This window comes from Hermetia illucens, chromosome 2 (assembly GCF_905115235.1).
Source record: "Hermetia illucens chromosome 2, iHerIll2.2.curated.20191125, whole genome shotgun sequence".
Lineage (NCBI taxonomy): Eukaryota > Metazoa > Arthropoda > Insecta > Diptera > Stratiomyidae > Hermetia > Hermetia illucens.
This window is the reverse complement of record NC_051850.1, coordinates 98999716-99019334: the sequence shown is the minus strand read 5'-3', so window position 1 is coordinate 99019334 and position 19619 is coordinate 98999716. Positions and strand designations below refer to the sequence as shown.

General features: G+C 38.1%; 1 protein-coding gene and 1 long non-coding RNA gene across 2 annotated transcripts; one reads left to right on the top strand and one right to left on the bottom strand.

The window, feature by feature from the left end:
- The first annotated feature begins 3409 nt into the window (after positions 1-3409).
- On the top strand, positions 3410-4035 carry LOC119650342. Its single transcript, XR_005249264.1, has 3 exons — positions 3410-3451; positions 3513-3765; positions 3821-4035. It is a non-coding gene; the product is annotated as an uncharacterized LOC119650342 (long non-coding RNA).
- A 112-nt stretch (positions 4036-4147) lies between these two features.
- LOC119650340 (kinesin-like protein Klp61F) lies at positions 4148-17771 on the bottom strand. Its single transcript, XM_038053007.1, has 9 exons — positions 17605-17771; positions 17234-17534; positions 12174-13202; positions 6451-6594; positions 6220-6379; positions 5082-6158; positions 4890-5026; positions 4534-4731; positions 4148-4440 (listed from the first exon to the last, which is right to left on the bottom strand). Exons 1-9 carry the CDS (start codon positions 17676-17678, stop codon positions 4414-4416), a joined length of 3147 nt encoding a protein of 1048 aa, XP_037908935.1. The 5' UTR covers positions 17679-17771; the 3' UTR covers positions 4148-4413.
- Between the last annotated feature and the right edge of the window lie 1848 nt (positions 17772-19619).

The window sequence follows — 19619 nt, the reverse complement described above, 5'->3', positions numbered from 1 at the left end:
GACCTTGTTGGACGAGCCGAGTGTATTCAGTCTCTCAAGGCATTCCCATACCAGTTTAGAGCTCACCTGGTTGGACCTAAGTGCCTTAATCGCTGCTTGGCTATCGGTGAGAATAGCTATGTTCTGCCCCCTGTAGTTCCTTTGCAGATTAAAGGAGGCACATTTGTCTATAGCGTATATTTTCGCCTGGAATATGCTAGTGTACCTGCCCATTGGCTCAAAGTACATTTTCCTTGGACCAATGACACCGGCACCCGCTCCCTCTCCTGTGAGGGATCCGTCAGTGTACCAAGTAATCAATTGCTGGTTTAAGCCGTATGTCGCAGCCACGCTTTCCCAGTTTGCCTTGTTACTCGAACGTGTGAAGCCAATCAGCGCTCGCCTTGAAATTTTCCGATCGACCGAGTTTTTTATTCATCGCGAAAGATTTGTCCCAAATTACATCTTTGTATGAATCACGTTGAAAAAGCATCATCCATTTCCTGGCCTTCCGCATTTTTCATCACTTTTCTTTACTCTGTCACCAAATTACGCGCGAATTCTCCGTAACAACATTTGGATGGACTAAGTCCACTTTCGGATTATCGAGGTTCTACTATACTGCTTGTTACATCCGATAGATCCGATTTACTGTGATACATGTTAATCAGTTTTTCGCTACCGACTTTAAACTACTTTTTCCCACCCATATTCACCTGACACTTATTTCACTATCCTGAAAAGTAGACGAAAACCAACTTTCGCGATAAGTGTCACTTTTTTTTAACTGATCGGTGTTTGTATTTACTTGTATAGAAGTATCGACGCAAGTAGCTAGTGGTTGAAATATATCTGACATAAATTCTCCACCGTTTTATCAGTTGTAAATGCAAGATGCAGACAGATAGACGTAAATATTTCGCATATCCAAAACAAGGGAACATAGCCTATTAGCGAATATTGATGCATAAATATAGGTACACATTTAAATTGGTCTCGCGCAACGGAATATTTCTATTTCCAATTTATTCTCTCTTGCTACGATCTGACTTGGACATGACCTGTAAACTTTATTAACATACTGATGATCAAATAACTAAGGAAAGCTAAAAAAGAAAGATTAAGATGCGCCCATAGTTCATATGAGTTGACTTTATATGATGATGACATTTTAGGGTGCAATGAATTCACAGTTCGATTCCTTCAAACTTCTCAAAATTATTTTGTTGCATTATTATAATGGCGCCAAATTGACTTTTAGGATGAACTGAAGTGTTTTCGGGCAAATTTCTAAAATATGGTAATATGCCACTATTAATTTTATTTAAGCAGATATCGAAAGGGGTTATATTTTGAGGCCTAAATTTTATATAGATGCACCATTGTGATTTTTCCAGATTCTTCAATTGGATAGATTCTGAAACCGAGGTGCTCATTTTGAGCCCTGAATCCACTTTGTTTCATCTATTATAAGAAGTAAGATAAGTTTCGAAAAGTACTAATTCAGCCCTTTCATTTGGTTCTTAAATCGAACGGAAACTAATGCCACTCATTGTATGTAAGAAGACTTACAGGCAACATGAGAACAATGAGAGAAATTTGGTGATAATAGACTTCTGCGTTAGAAAATAACTGTAGTTTCAACTGCCCAATTACCATAACCGTTGCAAAACCCAATTCGGAACGCCCATTTATCAATTATGATGGTTTAAAAATTGAATTCTCACAAAACGGAAAAGGAATATGACGCCATGGAGCGAGCAATTTGAATCTTATCTACGTAAAAGCGTACGGTTTAGTTGTTGTTACTTTTTACTTTTAAAGTAGTCAATCAGTTCTTAACAGAAAAGTTGGTATTTGTTGCGTGAAAGGACAATTCGTTAATTCACTTTACATTTCGGCAGTAATAGTGAAGCTATATAGCAAATTTTGACAAATACGTCAGCGTGAAATTAATGCGTAAGGACGACACTGTTTTGACGAAAATAATGCCCGAACACAAGTGGACATGAAACTTCACTCGCATCTTTACCTGGGCGGCAATAAAAAGTACGTTTCTGAAAGATTTACAGCCCGCAAAAAAAAAGAATTTATACTGAGCGGGTCTTGAACTTGATTTGAATTTGACTGATAGTGACATAAAATTTTAACACAATCGTATATTATCAATTAATATTCGAGTTAAAGTTGTCACATTAAAATGAACCCCAAAATTTAAACCTGATTCCAAAGAAACTGGATTCCGTCGGGTGACGGCGATGCACTTCTTAGGAATATTTCCTTTCGGGCAGCTAAAAAAGCTTTCAGCTTGGTTTTGCGCAATTATATATGTAGCAAGGCACAAAACAATATTTCACCATCTTTTTTGACAATTCACACGCGTAATTAATTTTCACACTTTGATATTTTGATAAGCAACTTCCTGTTTCTGGTCTACTGAAGTTTCTTTACGCGATTTGTGACGTCTCAAGCAACGGCATGGATTTTTCAGTGCATTTGAATTTGGTTGAAATTTAAAATGCTGATAATTTTAAAAAAATCCAGTTGTTTTTCAAAAACGACCTTTGAGAGTTTTGTTAGATTGCATCAAAAAAATCCGTCATTAAAGAAAATAAAATAATATTTTTTACATAAAGACATTCGAGTGTGCATTTGCCCCATTAGCACGTAGCACGTAATATATGCAAATATTATGTAAGAGTATCCACTTCCGGGTAATATTGACTTTCATAGTCTTGAATTTGTAAAGAAACGACAACTTTGACCTATTATAACTTTGTTAGTAATAGTGCGATTTCCACCAAATTTGGTACGATTATGCTCTATGTTATAGCTTATATATACCAGGATGAATTTAAGCGGGGTTTTGCAGCTAATTACTAAAAATTATAGTAATTTACTATTATTAATTTGATTTGAAGGGTTATCGGTATGGAAGGGTATTTTGGAGCCTAGACACATATAGTCGCAACCTCCTGATTTTTTTCAGATTTTTCGTTTATGCAATTTCTGAGAATGGGTCCATTAAATAAATGGCAACTTTCAACCCCCTGCACTCCCCACTTTTGCAATAAATGTCAAAACTAAGATCAGCTTCGGAAAGTACTTACCGAGATCTTTCATTTGATACCCCACATGACTATATTTGTTGAAAAAAAAATGTACACCCCCCTTTCGCAAGTATGGAGACCCCCTTAAATTCAACATAAACGGATGTAACTCACTGTATGTGTGAGGGTTCACAGTTCCCACCTTTCCACCAAATTTGGTGTCAATCGCTATAGCCGTCTCCGAGAAAAATGCGTGTGACGGACAGACAGACAGATAGTAAACCGATTTTAATAAGGTTTTGTTTTACACAAAACCTTAAAAAGGACAGTTCGAAATGTGTTCCGAAAGGAGATTTTCGGAAGAAGTCGATCGCCATCCAGTTTCTCTGGAGTCAAATTTAAATTATGAGGATCATTTCAATGTGAGTTAGCACTTGTTGAACTTTAATTCCAATCTTAATTGATAATATACGATTGCGTTAGAATTTCGTTTCACTATTATTCAAATTCAAATCAAGTCACAAGGGAAGAGGTACTGCATAATATTCCGGCCTACGGTTCGAATCCCGCTCAGTGCAAATCTATTTTTTGCGGCCTGTGAATCTTTCGGAAACGTACGTTTTATCGCCGCCCAGATGAAGATGTCAGAATTTGCTATATAACTTGTACCATTACTATCGAAACATAAAGTAAATCGAAGGATTGTCCATTCACACATCAATCTCCCACTTTCCTGGTAAAAACTGATTGATTACTTGAAAAGTAACAAACACTAAATCGGATGCTTTCAGGTAGATAAGATTCAAAATGCTCGCCCGATAAAGTCGCATGAAGTGTCAGCTTATCACCGCTTTTTCTTTTCCGCCTTGTGAGAATTCAATTTTTAAACCATTAAAATTAACAAAGGAGCGTGTCTGAAATTTGCTGGTTTTGCTTCGTTTTCTGTAAAACAACCGAAGGGCACAACACGAGGCAACTCAAAATCAAACCCTAGGATGCAACAGTAGGAAGCTGATTAACTTCATCAATTCGTGAACCTGAATTATACATAAATTCATCTTGATATACCCCCTTATACATAGCAGCCAATGAAATATTACAATTAAAAGCGTGTGAGGTCTATTTAAAAACGACTTCATTAAAATAAAATATAATGTTGGAACTAAAAGTAAAAATGCTTTTTAATATATTTTTTACTGTGTATATGAAAATGTATATTGTTATCGTTTTTGCGCTCAGTTACTAGCGAATATTTTTTTCCTTTTCTGTGTTAAATAAGTTTTGAAATAGCATACGCAGTCTATATACACAGATCCGTACGTACTTAGTTTACTCTCCTTAAAAATATAACACCTATGCTAACGTGGAGCCAACGGCATTGAATTCATACTATGCAGTTCTCCTTGTTTTCCTGGAAGTGAATGGAAGAACAAATAAATACACTTGCAATTTAAACGGTCTACAACAAAAAATGTTTAATGTATACACATTAAAAGCATATTACCTGGTCAAACTGTGAAGCAGATGAACACGACCTCTGCGACTTTTCATTAAGAATGCTAAGCGGTGGAGTTTGATAATTGAATTCAGATTTGATGTCCCTCAATTTGGTATCAGCAGTTACTTCAATATCAGACTTGATAGGCGTTGAATTGATTCCCAGCTCCTCACAAGAAATATCGGCCAAATTTAATTCGCTGTCCTGTGAAAAAATATGGAACTAATTAAATAGGTAGACAATTGTGTTGTAGTTATTCTTTGCCAATTGTTGAACACTTAAAACACTGTGAAAAGGGCCAGCACTTATTTGTCATAATATGAAATATGACGGCTTAAAATATAAAATAATGTGGCACTTACTTCGGCAATAGTTGTCGTCGTTGAATCAACATCGGAGCAATCTCTCTCTAGTCTAAAACGGCGTAAGATATTAACATGCGGTGAAGTGGCAGCCAAAGAACGCGGATATGAGAATTCCTTTCGAGACGGGGTTTGTCCTGGAACCAAAATATTTAAAAATGAAGGAACACAGACACGAGGAAAAGTATTTACCGGTAGGTGTGTAAGTCTTGAGTTCGCTTTCTTTAAAGGTTCGAAGAGTACTCAAGCAATCTGTCATTTTTGTATCGTAATTCGTCGAATAGTCTTGAACACTACTTTGGAGAGATTTATTCAGTGCCCGATATTGAGCTTGATGATGCATTATTTGTTCGGATGCTTTGCTAATGAGATCTGTTGTACAAGCACATTCTGAGTTCATTTTCTGTTTAAGGTCATTTTCTATTTTAACTTGATCTGTTTTAAAATCGCCAAATACTTTTTCGAAGGTATTCACATGCTCCTCAGTCATAGTTTCCAAATTTGCAAGTGTATTTTCCCTATTGACCGCATTATGTACCACTGACTCTCTTATAACTTTTGTGTAATCTGAATATTTTCCCACTAGATCGTTTATTTCAGATTGTATATTTGAGGTTGTTTCCTTCACGCCTTCACAAGATGCTTGAGTCTCCTCCCTTAGTGTTTGCACGATCGTGATTTCAGAATCGATACTGTTTTCGATTCGATTATTCAGTCTCTCCATATTTCCTACTACTGTTTTAATTTTTTCTTTCTCCATAGACTCTTTCTCATCAAATGAGTGCATTTGCTTCAAGAAATTCTCTAAAGCTGTTTGTCTATCACTAGCAACTTTCTTACAAGCCTCAACAGCACTGTTCACGGCCACAATATCATCTTCAATACTAGATACAACGCTTTCCTTAAACTCACCCAGCCTTGAAGATGCCTTCGCTACGAAGTCTACCACATTTTTATTATGATTTGTAATATTTTCGACAACTTTCGTGAAACCATTTGTCACAACAGCATTTTGTTGATTTACTAACTCTAACATTTCTGTAAAATGTTTTTCCAAAATCGATTTGAAATCATTTTCTTTTCCCTTCAATTCATTCATTGCCGCATAGAAAACTGCTCTATATTTTGAATCTGCATCCGCGAATTGTGCACTGTATTTGTCACGACAGGTTTGTGTTTCACTCAACGACTCCATGCATTGTTTGGATATCGCGTTGATTTTATTCGTAGCATTCGATGAAAGTTTTTTGCACTCTGAGGAATTTTTACCTATGAAATAGACACAGTGCAATGGAAACTTTGAAATTCATGGAAAACATTTTTTAGATACCTATTTCCTCTGCGATTATCTGCGAATAAGATTTATGTTCTTTAGTTAACGTGTTCAATTGCTCTTTCATATCATCGAATAAATTTTCCATTTTGCCAGCGAACTTTTCGCAAGCTGATTGGATTATCACATCCACATTTTTCCGGCGTTCGATGGTGTTCTGTATCAATATTTGCAAAGAATGATTCAAAACCTAACTAGATATGTGTATATAAAATATCGTTATCTTACGTGGAGGTGATGGGTGTCGGAAGTCGCAACATCAGCAACTTCAATCAATTTAGTAGCCTGTTCTGTTAATATTTTTTCGGTTTTGACATGACTTTCGACCAAGCACTTTTTCTCTTCTACTCGTTGTTTTGTCTTTGTTAAAACCTGTAAATCAAATCTTTATTCAACACTTATGAAAGGAATAAACTCAGATTTATGGGATATATATCATCGCATAACAGTGCAGCCATATTTGCGCATTATCTAACGCTTGGCACCATAGTACCAAAAATCAGAGAAATGAGATCAATATCCCAGGCATATAATTAGAACTTTTGTTTAATACTATTACTCCTACAGTAGGTATAATATCTTGTTAGCTTTAGGAAGAATTATGGTTCGTTTCAAAACAGCAGAAGGAGCCCAAAGTTATAAGGGTACTTTTCACACTCGAGTTTCTTGTCCTTTTTTTGTTTACTAATTTGATGAAAGGAGAATGTCAGGTCGAAACTCGTAGTAGGATTTTTTTAGATTAGCAAAAATCGACTAACTAACAAGAAAATATAAATGAATACATTTTTAAGATTTTGTGTAAAATCAAACCTTATAGAAATCGGTTCACTGTCTATCTGTCACACGCACTTTTCTCCAGAACGGCTACATCGACTTCAACGAAATTTCCTCGACATATAGGAACTATGAAATCCCACGCATACATTGAATGACATCAATTTAAGTGAAGTTTAAAGGAGGGCCCCCAATCAAGCAAAGGGGGATGTAACAAATGTTCTCACCTAATGTACCCCTGTTGGGCATCAAATGAAACATCTCAACAAATACTTTCGCATTTCCCGCCACTATATACTTCAAAGCCAATTCGCAGTGGGTTAGGAAAACTACAGAGTACACCCTCTAGATAAGCATTTCCAAAAAATATGTTTTTGCTTGTTGCCCTCTTTCTCTCTCTCTCTACAGGTAGTTCCTTAACCTAGCGTCAAACATTACCAGGCGTCCTCCTCGTTTTTGTATGTAGCCGATACCTAAATTTTCACCAAAAACAAGGGCATTCCATTAAGGAAGCCCAATAGCCCATTTGCTCTTGTGCGTGTTCAACAACCTATCTGTACGCATCGGTCCACGGAGCAAGGCTATTTTCCCATGACTAAACACCAGTCACTAACTTTGAATATCGTCCTGAACGCAACAGGTAAAGGAAGGCGTGTAACCATCAAATGATAGGTTTTTTCTTACTCAAAATCAGAACCCCTTTTGTAGCAGGATTCCCTGAAAATTGATTTATTCATCCAAAAGAACGAACGAACGAAAACCTCCAAACTGTTGAAATTAAAGTAAAACTAGTACTAATTGTAATATATAGATGTAATTCCCTACGCGAGGAAGAGTACGAACTCGTCTACGTTTTTTGGTGCAAATTTATGCGAATGTGTTCCAGCTTCCTCCAGGAATTCCGGCAAAACGTACAGCTGTTCTGGTCCGTACATCGACGGAGTTCTTCGTTAAAAATTGTATTTGGCCAGAGAACCTTAATAACATCATGAATTTCATGTCGATGTTAAGGTACCAGCATTTCCAATTTGCATGTATACAAACTGCACGAAGTCTTCGATATTCTGTCCACTGATGCAGAAATAATAATTGTGATTACCTGTTAGAACTAGGTTTTGGTTATGGGTATTTGTTCTACTTGGTATTGCAGTCTACTCTCCCTTGACTTCTTTTCTACAGCCATCCAGTAACCCATGTGCTCGGAGTAGGTTTCTGAGTCAGCCAAAAAATTAAACCTGCTGTTATCGGCTTTGGAAACATAAGCGAACGGCTACGCACTCTGCGCTTGCGAGGCGAGGCCCCTACAGAGGGAACTGCAGAGTCGGAGAAGGATACCTTCTACGAGGCTGTAGAACGAACCCTCGAAGCCTGTATGATATCAAAATCGTACTTGGAGATGTTAACAGCCAAATAGGGGCGGAGCCCGTATTCAGGCGATACGTTGGCTCCCATAGCTTACATCAAAATACAAATGATAACGGACTGCGGATCATTCAATTAGCAGTGTCAGAGGAAATGGTTGTTGGAAGTACCTGGTTTAGACTCGGGTCACTATTTCGTTGGCATGGTGCTCCGAGTTCGAATAACAACACCAACCAGAATCTCCTCTGACAATCAAGTAAGAGTTAACACTGAAGCCCTCCGCAAAACCTTTAAGAGGGAATTAGATGCCGCAATAACCGCAGTAACAGAAATCCTGGAAATGAAGCATCAAAAAATGATATTCACAATCACCTGAAGAACGTTATCATAAATACGGCCACAAACATACTTGGCCCCAGCCGCAAAGAGTCGGAACTGCTGGTTTGATATTGAATGTAAGCTAGCAACGGAACAGAAGAATACTACATACCGAGTAATGTTGCATTCTGAAAGAACTCGGGCAGACGCAGAAACTTATCACGAACTGCGGCGAGAAGAGAAGGGGGCCTGGGAGAACCAACAGGTCTGTGAACTCGAAAAGTACAGGGAGCAACGGCACCAGGCGCAAAAGTTTTACCAACAAGTCAGCAGGATGAAGCCTTACACACCTCGATGCTCATCCTGCCGAGAGAAAGAGAGAAATCTGATTTCCGACAGAATGGCCATATTGGAGTGATGGGTCGAGTACTTTGATGAACTAGTAAACAACCAGAACATCGGCGAGTTGGAGGTCCCGCCAACTGAAGACGACGGACAAATATTGCCACCATCTAGTATAGAAGAAACAGTCCGTGTAATTCATCGGCTTATCATAAGTCGCCAGGAGCCGATGGAATTACAGCCGAATTGGTTAAATATGGAAGCGACCAATTACACCAAGTGGTTCATCAACTTGTGCTCAAGGTGTGGGACAACGAATCATTGCCTGACGACTGGCAAAGAGGCATTATCTGTCTCATACATAAAAAGGGAGATATCACACAGTGCAGCAATTATAGAGGTATCACGTTGCTGAGTACCATTTATAAGATATTCTCCACTATCCTGTTAGGCCAGATAGCCCCATATGCCCAGGACATCATTGGCCCATACCAAGGAGGCTTCACTCCAGGCAAATCAGCAACAGATCAGATTTTCTCTCTGCGGCAAGCAATGGCAAAACCGTTGGAATATGGACACCAGTTGCACCATCTTTTCATCGACTTTAAAGTCGCCTATGATAGCATAGCCAAGGTAAAACTGTAGAATTCGATATCCCGACGAAATTGATGAAATTGACTATGCTGACCCTGACCAATGTGCGAGGCCAGAAAAAAGTAACAGCATCGGTCTCAAGACCACAATGGTCTACGACAAGGGGATGCCCTATCATGCGTCCTCTTTAATCTTAATTTAAATGCGAGGGGTGCGATCCTCTGGCCTATGCTGACGATATCGACTTCATGAGAAGAACCACCCGAGACGTACAAACTGCCTTCACCCAGATCAAGCAGGCGGCGCGAGACTTTGGACTGCACATCAATGAAGGCATATGGTAGCAACGTTAGCACCGAAAACCAACCAACCAACATCAAATCGCACTGGTCAAACGAAAACAATGAAGATAGGAGACTGCAACTTTGTGACCGTTGATAATTTCTCCTATCTAGGGTTGAAAATCACAACCGATAACAGCTACGACGATGAAATTCGCGCACGGTTGCTGGTAGCCAACAGAGCTCATTTCAGCTTACAAAAACGATTCCGCTCGAAACGTCTCACCATAGGGGCAAAGCCCTTACTGTACAAGAAAATGATCTTGCCAGTCCTTATGTACTCCTCGGAGACTTGGGTTCTTAGCAAGAAAAATTGCGAAATCTTGGTCGCTTTCTAGAGAAGAATCTTCCGAAGAATGTTTGGTCCCCTATATGAGGATGGACGATTCCGTAGCCTACATAACAACGAAATCTATGAGCGATACCATGACCGTCAGGTTGTCGATAAAATCCGACTCAATAGGTTACGGTTATCGGATTACCTAACCCGTATGGATGAGGATGATCTAGCCCGAAGTCTATAAGGGCAATATCTATGGTAGAAAAAGAAAACGAGGGAGACTCTGCCTGAGATAGAGCGATGGCCTAGGTCAGGACGCCAGACAGCTTTTAGAGATATTGAATTGGCGGACCTCGACGCTAAACCGGGATGTCTGGAGTTCCTTATTAAGGCAGGCCTAGACCGGATACCGGTTGTTGCGCCGTTGATGCTGATGAATCGGTGTTGAATATTAAAGTTGAAACTCTTCTGATCGTAAGCTCCGACTGACTACCAAGTGATGGAGATCTGATCAAGTCGTTTGCTGTCGCTCTGTTAACACGTTGACTTCAGGCGGAGATAAGCGCAACCCTTCTTTGTGGCGGCTTTGTTTTAAGTTGGCACGAATGTATTATTAAATATTTATTGCTTTAAGCTTAATTGCTTTGTAATTTTGGAAGTCCCCACCATGTTAATGTAAAAATACAAATGCCCATTTTGAAGTAAGTGCTCTCTACCTACAAAACAAATACGTAGGAATGCGGCGTAGCATATAAGGTGTCAGAAAAGAGACTTTCAGCGTCGTAACATATACGATGCACGCAAGCAACGTGGGGGCCCGAAAAAAAAGGATACTAGGAGGATCCGCATTTTTCACCCCAGACCTGGATTTTTTCTCTGCGGCCCTAATAAAATATTATTAACATTATTTGAGTAGATGGAGAATGTAGAATATCGAATTTGGAAACACATGTCATTCGATATTGATATTAATCCAGTAAAAAGCCTTTGCTCCATGTTTATATCTCGAAGTGCTACATGGGAATTAAGGGAGACAATATATGCGGTTATATTTTCAATTCCGAGACAGAACATCTGTAAAGCCAACTCAGCTCATTTATGTTCCGGAGATGCACAAGTTGTATCATGGATATGGATATTTAACTCCTTAAACTAATAATCAACTAATACAAATCTAAAATTTATATTATTGGTCACGTATGAGTGCTAAACATGTCGTTAAAACCAAAAGGGGCAAATATAGAACTACTGAATACCTTAGAAGCATTTCTGCAAAGTGCTTCTACTCTGTATATCTAAATACTCTCGAGTATGCTAGTTCAGCCAATGTAAGTAAAAGTTACTAATTTGACATGTGTGCCGGATTTGCTAGTGACTAACCGTTAAACGCTGCTGATGTATCATCAACCAGTCCATCAAATCCAATGATTTTTAAGTTAATCAAGTTCAACCGTATAAATCTATTAGATAATGCCTATAAATGACAAAAACTTGGTATCAACCGAGCATTCACTTCAAAGCGATTAGGTATCGAATTGAAAAAATTTTAGAAATTAAGGAAGAAATGGTGAGTCTCAATTCGAATGCGGATATCTGTTTATAGTTACCAGATAAGCTGGCCATGAATGTTTAGCTGAGTTTGCATCCTTAAGTTTAACATATACTACCAACCGCTGGAATACGGATGAACAACTATTCCCCTTTTTTTGACAATTTTCGACAAATCTAACGCTAAATATACATACTAAAAACAACACCTTTGATGTCATTGTCTGCCTCCAATATTACATTTGCTTCAAATGTGAAAATTTATAATAATCATTTAGAAGTAGCTCACTCAATCATCTCACTTTTCAATAAACACGCTATTTCAAATGCAGCTTATAAATAAATAAATAAATAAAATAAAAATTTAGACATAGTTTAAAAAAAAAACTTACCTTTTTCGTCTCGTCCAATCTTGTTTTCGTATTTGTCAGAGTTTTTTCTGTGTCCATTAGCTCCTTCGACTTTTCAATTAAATGTAAACTAACCTCATTGAACATCTTCTCCTTATTCGCCAGTTCGTCTTTCAAAACTTTTAGCAATAACACTTTCTCATTCAGTTCCTTATTTTGGCATTCCAATTTGTACTGCATGTCATTATATGTCTCCTCAGCCAAATAAATACCATTCTTATCACGTGCCGCCATCAAATCACGTTTCAAACGATCAATTTCCTCTGTATATTCTTTGAGTACCGTTTTCTTAGTCAGTTTTTGATTGATTTCCGGTTTATTTTGGATATTTTTAGCACGATGTGCATAGTCGAGAGTGCTAAGTGTTTCCTCGAGATCTTTATGACCAGGTGATATAGTAGCTATGATAGAGGTTTTTGTGCGTCCACCAAGAGACTCTTGAAGTAGACGAGTGAGCTTTGACTCACGATAAGGAACATGAGGAGTTCGTTCAACTAAAGCTGTTATGACACGGCCCAAAGTCAACAATGACTGGTTTATATTGACTGTTTCCCGTGTGCGGATTCCTTTTTCGTTACCTGCTTTCGATATATTTTCACTGCCAGCCAAATCGACTAAGTTCAACTTTCCAATTTTCAACATTTCTTCGCCGTCGATGCCGTTTTCCTTTATATGGACTAAAATTGAAAATACCGTGTGGGATCGAGATGATTGTGCGTTCATTAATGTCGTCGCAGTTTTACGACGTTCCTTTCCCTTTTCCAGAAGTTTGTAGACATCATCTTTACTATGAACAGGAATTTCTTCAAGGCCTTGCACTATTATAGAGCCTTTTTTTGTGCTGTCGTCGAATATGCGAATTTTAGTCGTATCGTCAGAGGAAAGCAGATCACACAATTCTTCGTTGTATATTTCCAAATAAGAAATTCGCATTGAGAACTCTACCTCCATCATGCGGAGCTCGTCGAAGAGATGACTCAAAGCACGAGGAATTATTCCAATCATGGATTCCTGTAAAATATCATATGTTAAGAAGAAAATATAAACAAATGACTTGATTTTTAAGATATGTTCGCATGGAGAATGTATTCAAAGGTAAACATATGGAAGCAAAAGCAGTTTGCTTGCAACATTTCAATTTCATACCTCACTTAAAGGAGTTATGTCGATAAAATAAGAGTTATATATTATGCTATATTATTATTATTAATAAGTGGCTACGGCTGGCGCACTTATGAAAGGGACAAGCTGTTCCCGAATTATCGTTACCCTGTTTCGCGCTTTTTATATAAGATCATTGGCACGATTTTATTTGCAAAAATACTATATGGATTCGTTACGGTTGGTAAGTTGGAAGTGAAAAGTACACAAGTTGGGAATCTGGAGCTCGATATTTCTTGGAAAGTTTTGTGTACATGAGAAACTTTCAATGTACATTGGTTTTCTTCATTCGTATATAGCAGCAAATTCAAAATATTCCTGCATGTATTTTTATTGACGACATAGTCAATATATCCAACCTAAACAAACGTTGTACATCACTGCTTCCTAGAGGGTGTGTTTAGAATGTTTCTTCTATGCGCAGCCTGGGCACCTTGAAGCCCACTCTGTACATGATTGAAGAAAATGTTAAAAAAATTAATAAAAAGCACGTAAATGTTAATCTTAACAGTCATTCCCTTCAGCCAATGCCTGGCCAATATTTCATTTTCATCATGAAAATTATCAGTTTGATCAACAATTAGTTGCGCTCATTAATCAACCCTCCCATTTCCACACTTTGAAGAAAATCATAAAACCGGCTATACGGACATTAGAAAGACGCCTTTACGAAAAACCAAATCCGGGTGAGGCAAGCTTAAAGTGTCCTATTTGGAGAACTTGGACAGAAACTAGGCAACCTGGATTTAGAGCAAAAGGTTCACTGAAAACGATGTGCAAATGGCAGACCATCTGCTCGAAGTGCGTTTCCCAGACAGCATCCAAACCACAATTTGGCGCAAGTAGTTTCAACCTAATGAATGGTTTGCAAGTGGCCACATAGTGTCATTCATATGAATAGTCAAAGTTGATGTGGGATTTCAGACTAAGGAGCTTCACAATTGCGGTTTTCTATAACTGTCATCAATCAAAGTGCTCAAGTGGAGCAACCGATCCCCCTACAGAACTATTCCGTACAATCCTAGAAGCCCGCAGAGTGCCTGACCATGCGAAAGGTATTGCTATATCCTCGATTGCCGCTAAGATTCCAAGCACTAAGCTACAGGGACACATGGTAAATCTAGAGTAGAGGGTCACTAGGTCAGACTCGGCTTCGATGTCAATGTCAGGACAGGATGCCTCATGGAATTGGCTAGATGATTATTTCTCATAGAAAAACCCACGAAGAGAATGCATTTAATTGTAGGGCAAAATTTTTAAATCAAGCATCCGTCTCCCTCCCTGATAACGTGATCCTCAATTATTGTTGTTGTTTGCAAAAACTACCCTCACTGTCTGTTGACAGACTCTAAATAAGTCACACCGAAAGTGTATTAAACGGGAAGAAATTAATCGCCTTGATATTTGTAGACCGGTGTATCGGTGTATTTTCCCCGAATAATTGATAGGGGCCGATGCCGATATCCCTATGAAATTGGATGGTGATGTCCTGCAAAGTGGTATTTAACAGTGGAACCAAGGAAACCACAGCAGACTTAGAAAGTTGCCTTGGTAGATTCCATGTCTGATTACTCCCCAGATGTTTATGAGAATACCGATAGAATCGTTACCCAATTATGTCATCAAATCACACATGGATTCTGTACAAACATAACACTTGTAGTAGCCGCGAATGTGATTTAGACACCCTGGTTCGCAAATGGTGCATCAATTATTAGCTATTCTTTACTTTAACATCAAGATGTTATGAAATGTTCACACAGAGAAGTGACGTAAGGAACTTGCACACCCTTTGTCTAAAAAGTTCCCGGACTGAATAACAAAAAATATACATGAGAAGTATTTTATTTTGACAAAAAGTGTTTTAATTTTTTTGCAATATTCTCCCTAAACTGAAAAAATTGTTTTCTTGATCTACGATTATTAACTGCTACGTTGTTAAGTATGGCGGTCGTCGACGGTTGAATATCTTCAATTGGTGCAAAACGATTTTCTGCTATACCCGAGTGAAAGGAATAGAAAATAGTCAGAAAGAGCCAAATTAAGCGAATGCGGTAAATTTTCAAAAAGTTCGGAAATCAGTGATAATTATTAACGATGAGAATCGTTCCATAATTCCCAACTGCCTATTTTTCGATATTCAGCGTGAATACGGCTTAATAAAATCTTCAATACTTGCAGGAAGTACTCTGGATTGACCGTTGTACCACTTGGAATAAATTTTGAGTGGCAAGAAGCATCCTGGGGGGATGAGAAAAATTATCCTCTTTGTGAGAAATGGGTTCGGATAGCTGAGTAGTTAGAGCACAAGGTCGCGGTTCAAATCTCACTGGTGCCAAAGGGAATTGTATCGTAATTTGACGTCGGATACCAGTTGACTCAGCCGTGAATGAGTACCTGAGTCAAATCAGGGTAATAATCACGAGCGAGCGCAATGCTTGCCTCTATATTATTATTCACTCCAAGATGTTGACCTCCGTCACAGTAATCTCGCTAACTAAACGATCAGCCAAAATTCTGTCAATGGTTGCAATGATGTTGATAGTCAACGAAGCAAACTTTAGTTTTGGCCTAGCGTTGGGAGATTCTCAGCAAATTCTGTAAATGCGCATGTTGCGTTTAATGTGGTCAACATCATGAATTCATCTCCAGTTACTAAGCTTCTCTTGACTACTGCGTTCTAGAGTAAGTTACAACTTTGATCCGTCCGGTAAATTAACGATTGGCTAGTTGGAAGGGCAACTCGATTACTTGTCACTATTCCTCGATGCCAATTGATAACGTTTCCTTCCGAGACATGACTTGGTTCTGAGAAACGGATGACAATGAACCGAACTGGATTCCGTTCCACGGTAATAGACGCGAACGATAAATTCGTTCAGTTGTTTTGGTGCCCAGGTCTTCCGTTTCTGATGACCCATGGTATAATGGCTAAAACATCCAAGGGTGAAGAACCACTTTGGGGTTGTTGGGCGACTATCAACCGTTTTAGGAGCCCAAATATGACAGTGCCGCTAGATGCACCCCCTGTTCCTAATACCAAGATTCCAATAGGATGAAATCTAACTAGAGGACAATTAGAATATTTACCACAGAAAGTGATTTCAAATTACTCAAAAAGTTTGCGACTGCAAATAAAATTCCGATACCTAACGAGGAAAAATGCATTCAAGTGGAACCAACAAGAATACCAATTCCGGTATACAAATTCGAAAATGTTACTGCTCATGGAGAGTAGCCTCTTGTTTAACACTAACAATCACGAAGATGAAGCTTATCTGCAAGCTGAGGTCTGAGTGATTGTGAGAAAATCCTTGAGTTCTGTAAGAAACAATGTAAAACGGAAAATCTAGAAAAAAATGTAAAGCGAAAATAACATGAAGAAACCATGTGGCCTCTAAGATGTATTTTCTTCCAGTAAATGTTTATAGTTTTCTCATCCTTTTCATAAAAATTCAGTAAAGGACTAAAAAAAATCTCGAACTCACAACCGGTGCAATCGAAGCCCTATTAGAGAGAGTCCCATAAATCGACTTTGTGCGCCACTTCCAATGTAGAGGATCAAGAAGAGTCGCAAGTAAGATTATCCCCGTTTGAACATTGTTTTTACATTACATATATATATATATATATACATTTACATACAGCCATTACATTTCAGAGGCCTTTTAGTTCCATTCAGTTTAGAGTCAAACATACTCAAATGCCAAAACCGCTTAAGATATCCGAAGAAATGTCAATGATCGATTTAGGATGTTCAGCAATGCCACAGTTTTTGTATTACAAATTATGTTTCCGTTTATGTGACGATTAAAGACTCCACAACTGCTTTTGCCTCATTAGCCCCATTCCGAACTAAGAACCACAAATTTTCTACTCACATCTTCCCAAGACGACTTCAATTCGGGGTTCTCGGTGCCGATCATGGTGTGAGTTTTTCCAGTTCCTGTCTGGCCATACGCAAAAACAGTGCAATTATATCCTGCTAAGACCTCCTCTATTAGTGGGGCCACCACGGTATGGTACACTTCAGCCTGTCGAGAGTCGGGCCCAAATGACCGATCGAATGTAAACTTCTTTGTTGTCTTTGAATCGAACAACTGCCTCACGACGATTTCCCGTGGAGCCTGCACCTCCACCACTTCTTGTGAACGTATCGTCCGCTCCCTTGCATTTAGAGGCCTGAAAAGTTATATGATCAAAACATTAAAAATGGGTAAAACCTAAGGATAGCTAAATTTTACAAACATACCTGACTCGGACGTAAACTTGAATATTTTGATTCGTTTTTGTCTTGGTTTGATTATTATTTGCCGAGGAGTTCATCTTGCATGCGGGTCTCCTTACTTTAATGCACACTTAAGAAATCTATTAAACAACGCAACTACGTTTGAACCACGAAATTCCTACGAGAATTAGTCCAACCCAAGTGCACTGTCAAAAATTCAAATGAACACAATCCGTTTGTTTCGCTTGCTTTCAAATTCTGAATACGAAGCATATCGTTAGGTGCGCTGCTATCGCTTATGAGAGAAAATTGGAAGTCAGTGTTATTCAAACTGTACTTGCTTTGGGGGGATCGTTCGTTCTAAAGTCACCCTTCATATTTTATTTCACTTTTTAGGAAGGAAATCCAAATTCGTTATTTTATTTATATATAATAAGGGTGAATGATAATATTTTTTATTGTCGCACCTCAAGAAGGCGAACTTCAAGCTCATCGCAACCAAGTGTTTCTATTACTCGCGAAAAAAAGAATAAAGGAATTATAAATTACTGAACAAGTTAATAAGCTTGATAGCTTCAGCAATGTAAGGAATATTAGATCAAATTTTGCATATATTGGGAATTAATGAACGTACAAAAATAGAGAAAAGCATTGTTAACTTTAAGGGACACATTAAATGTTTTTTATGCGTGTTTTAGCACCTTAAATAAGATAAAAGAAAAGTTTAGTCATTTTCCATCTGCTACTCCCATATAGCAACACAGAAAGAGCACTAGCACAGAACAGTCTCAACTTGATCTTGGTGTTGAGATTTGCATTTCCATATTTAAAACAAGGCAACGAAAGTGGATTTAGCGCTGTTAATGCGTCTACCAACTTCCAGTTGGATGCCACCGTCGGCAGAAATCAGATTTTCTTGGTTACAAATTAATCGACGCTTTCGATGCCAAGCCCATTGATGCAGATAAGGAGAGTACATCGTCAAACAGAGAACCTTGTTTTTTTTTTTGTTGTTTGTCTTCAGAGGAAAAGAATGAATTAGTTAAATCGATGAAAAGAAGTGGATTCAATGTTCAAATTTTGTTTATTATTTCCGTAAGTTGGGTAACATGTTTATACGATTAATACAAGATAATCCTAACTGGAGTATGGAACGTTTTTACATTTGAGGATTATTTTTTCCAAAAGGCCGTCCGGTAGAAAAAAGATGAAGAAGTCGGTGAAGCCTGAATGCCAGAAAGACATTTCCGCATATTTAAAAATTCGAAAGGTGAAAATAAAGACGTTGTTTTTGTAATTAATAGAAAGTATATTACCTCCGATGCAGCTGGGGTTTAAATCATATACTCTACTCCATCGATATAGTAAAAGTCGAAAATTAGAGTTAGTAGTAACCTGCGTATTTCTGAACATTATTTCTAATAATGTTATTAGACACTGCATTAAAACTGTTATCCATATAATATCCAGGGCTAACGGCCCGAATCGGAAGTTGAGTTTGAAAAAATCATGATTAAAGATATTAATAGGGAAGAGAACTTTGCAACGGGGAACATGTGTACTGTAATTATTTATATATCTCATGCAGCATTTACAAATCTGTAGCAAATTTGGTCCATTCAATGTTTAGTTTGAATATTGGAGATGAATTCTAGGAATGAAAAATGACCACCGAGGGAAGAGTCACTATATTTAGAATGACCGTCTAACAGCTAAAGGTCTAAAGGTGTATTTCGGGTAAACCTGACTCGAAATATTTATTATTTTGTTAAGGCAAGTTGCATACATTCTAAAAGAACTATTGTGTCCCTTTTACTGCTTATAGTTACATTTATTAAGTCCCAACGAATGTTTCCCGGTATACAACTAGCGCTCAAGCCTCTTGACGATAAAATTATCTTCATAAGGATTGGAAGAATTTGTGAAGGTCTCCGAATCACAACCGCCAATGTAGTAGGCGTATTTGACTACATGGAGGCTTGAAAGAATAATATAATAATAATAACTGTTGGCGCAATAATCCAATTGGACCAGGGCCT

Coding starts and splice junctions, on each gene's coding strand:
- LOC119650340 (XM_038053007.1), bottom strand. CDS start 17,678: ATGAACTCCTCGGCAAATAATAATCAAACCAAGACAAAAACGAATCAA. Junction 13,203..17,233: donor TGAAGTCGTCTTGGGAAGAT/GTGAGTAGAAAA, acceptor GATATTTTACAG/GAATCCATGATTGGAATAAT. Junction 6,595..12,173: donor GATTGGACGAGACGAAAAAG/GTAAGTTTTTTT, acceptor TTTGATTTACAG/GTTTTAACAAAGACAAAACA.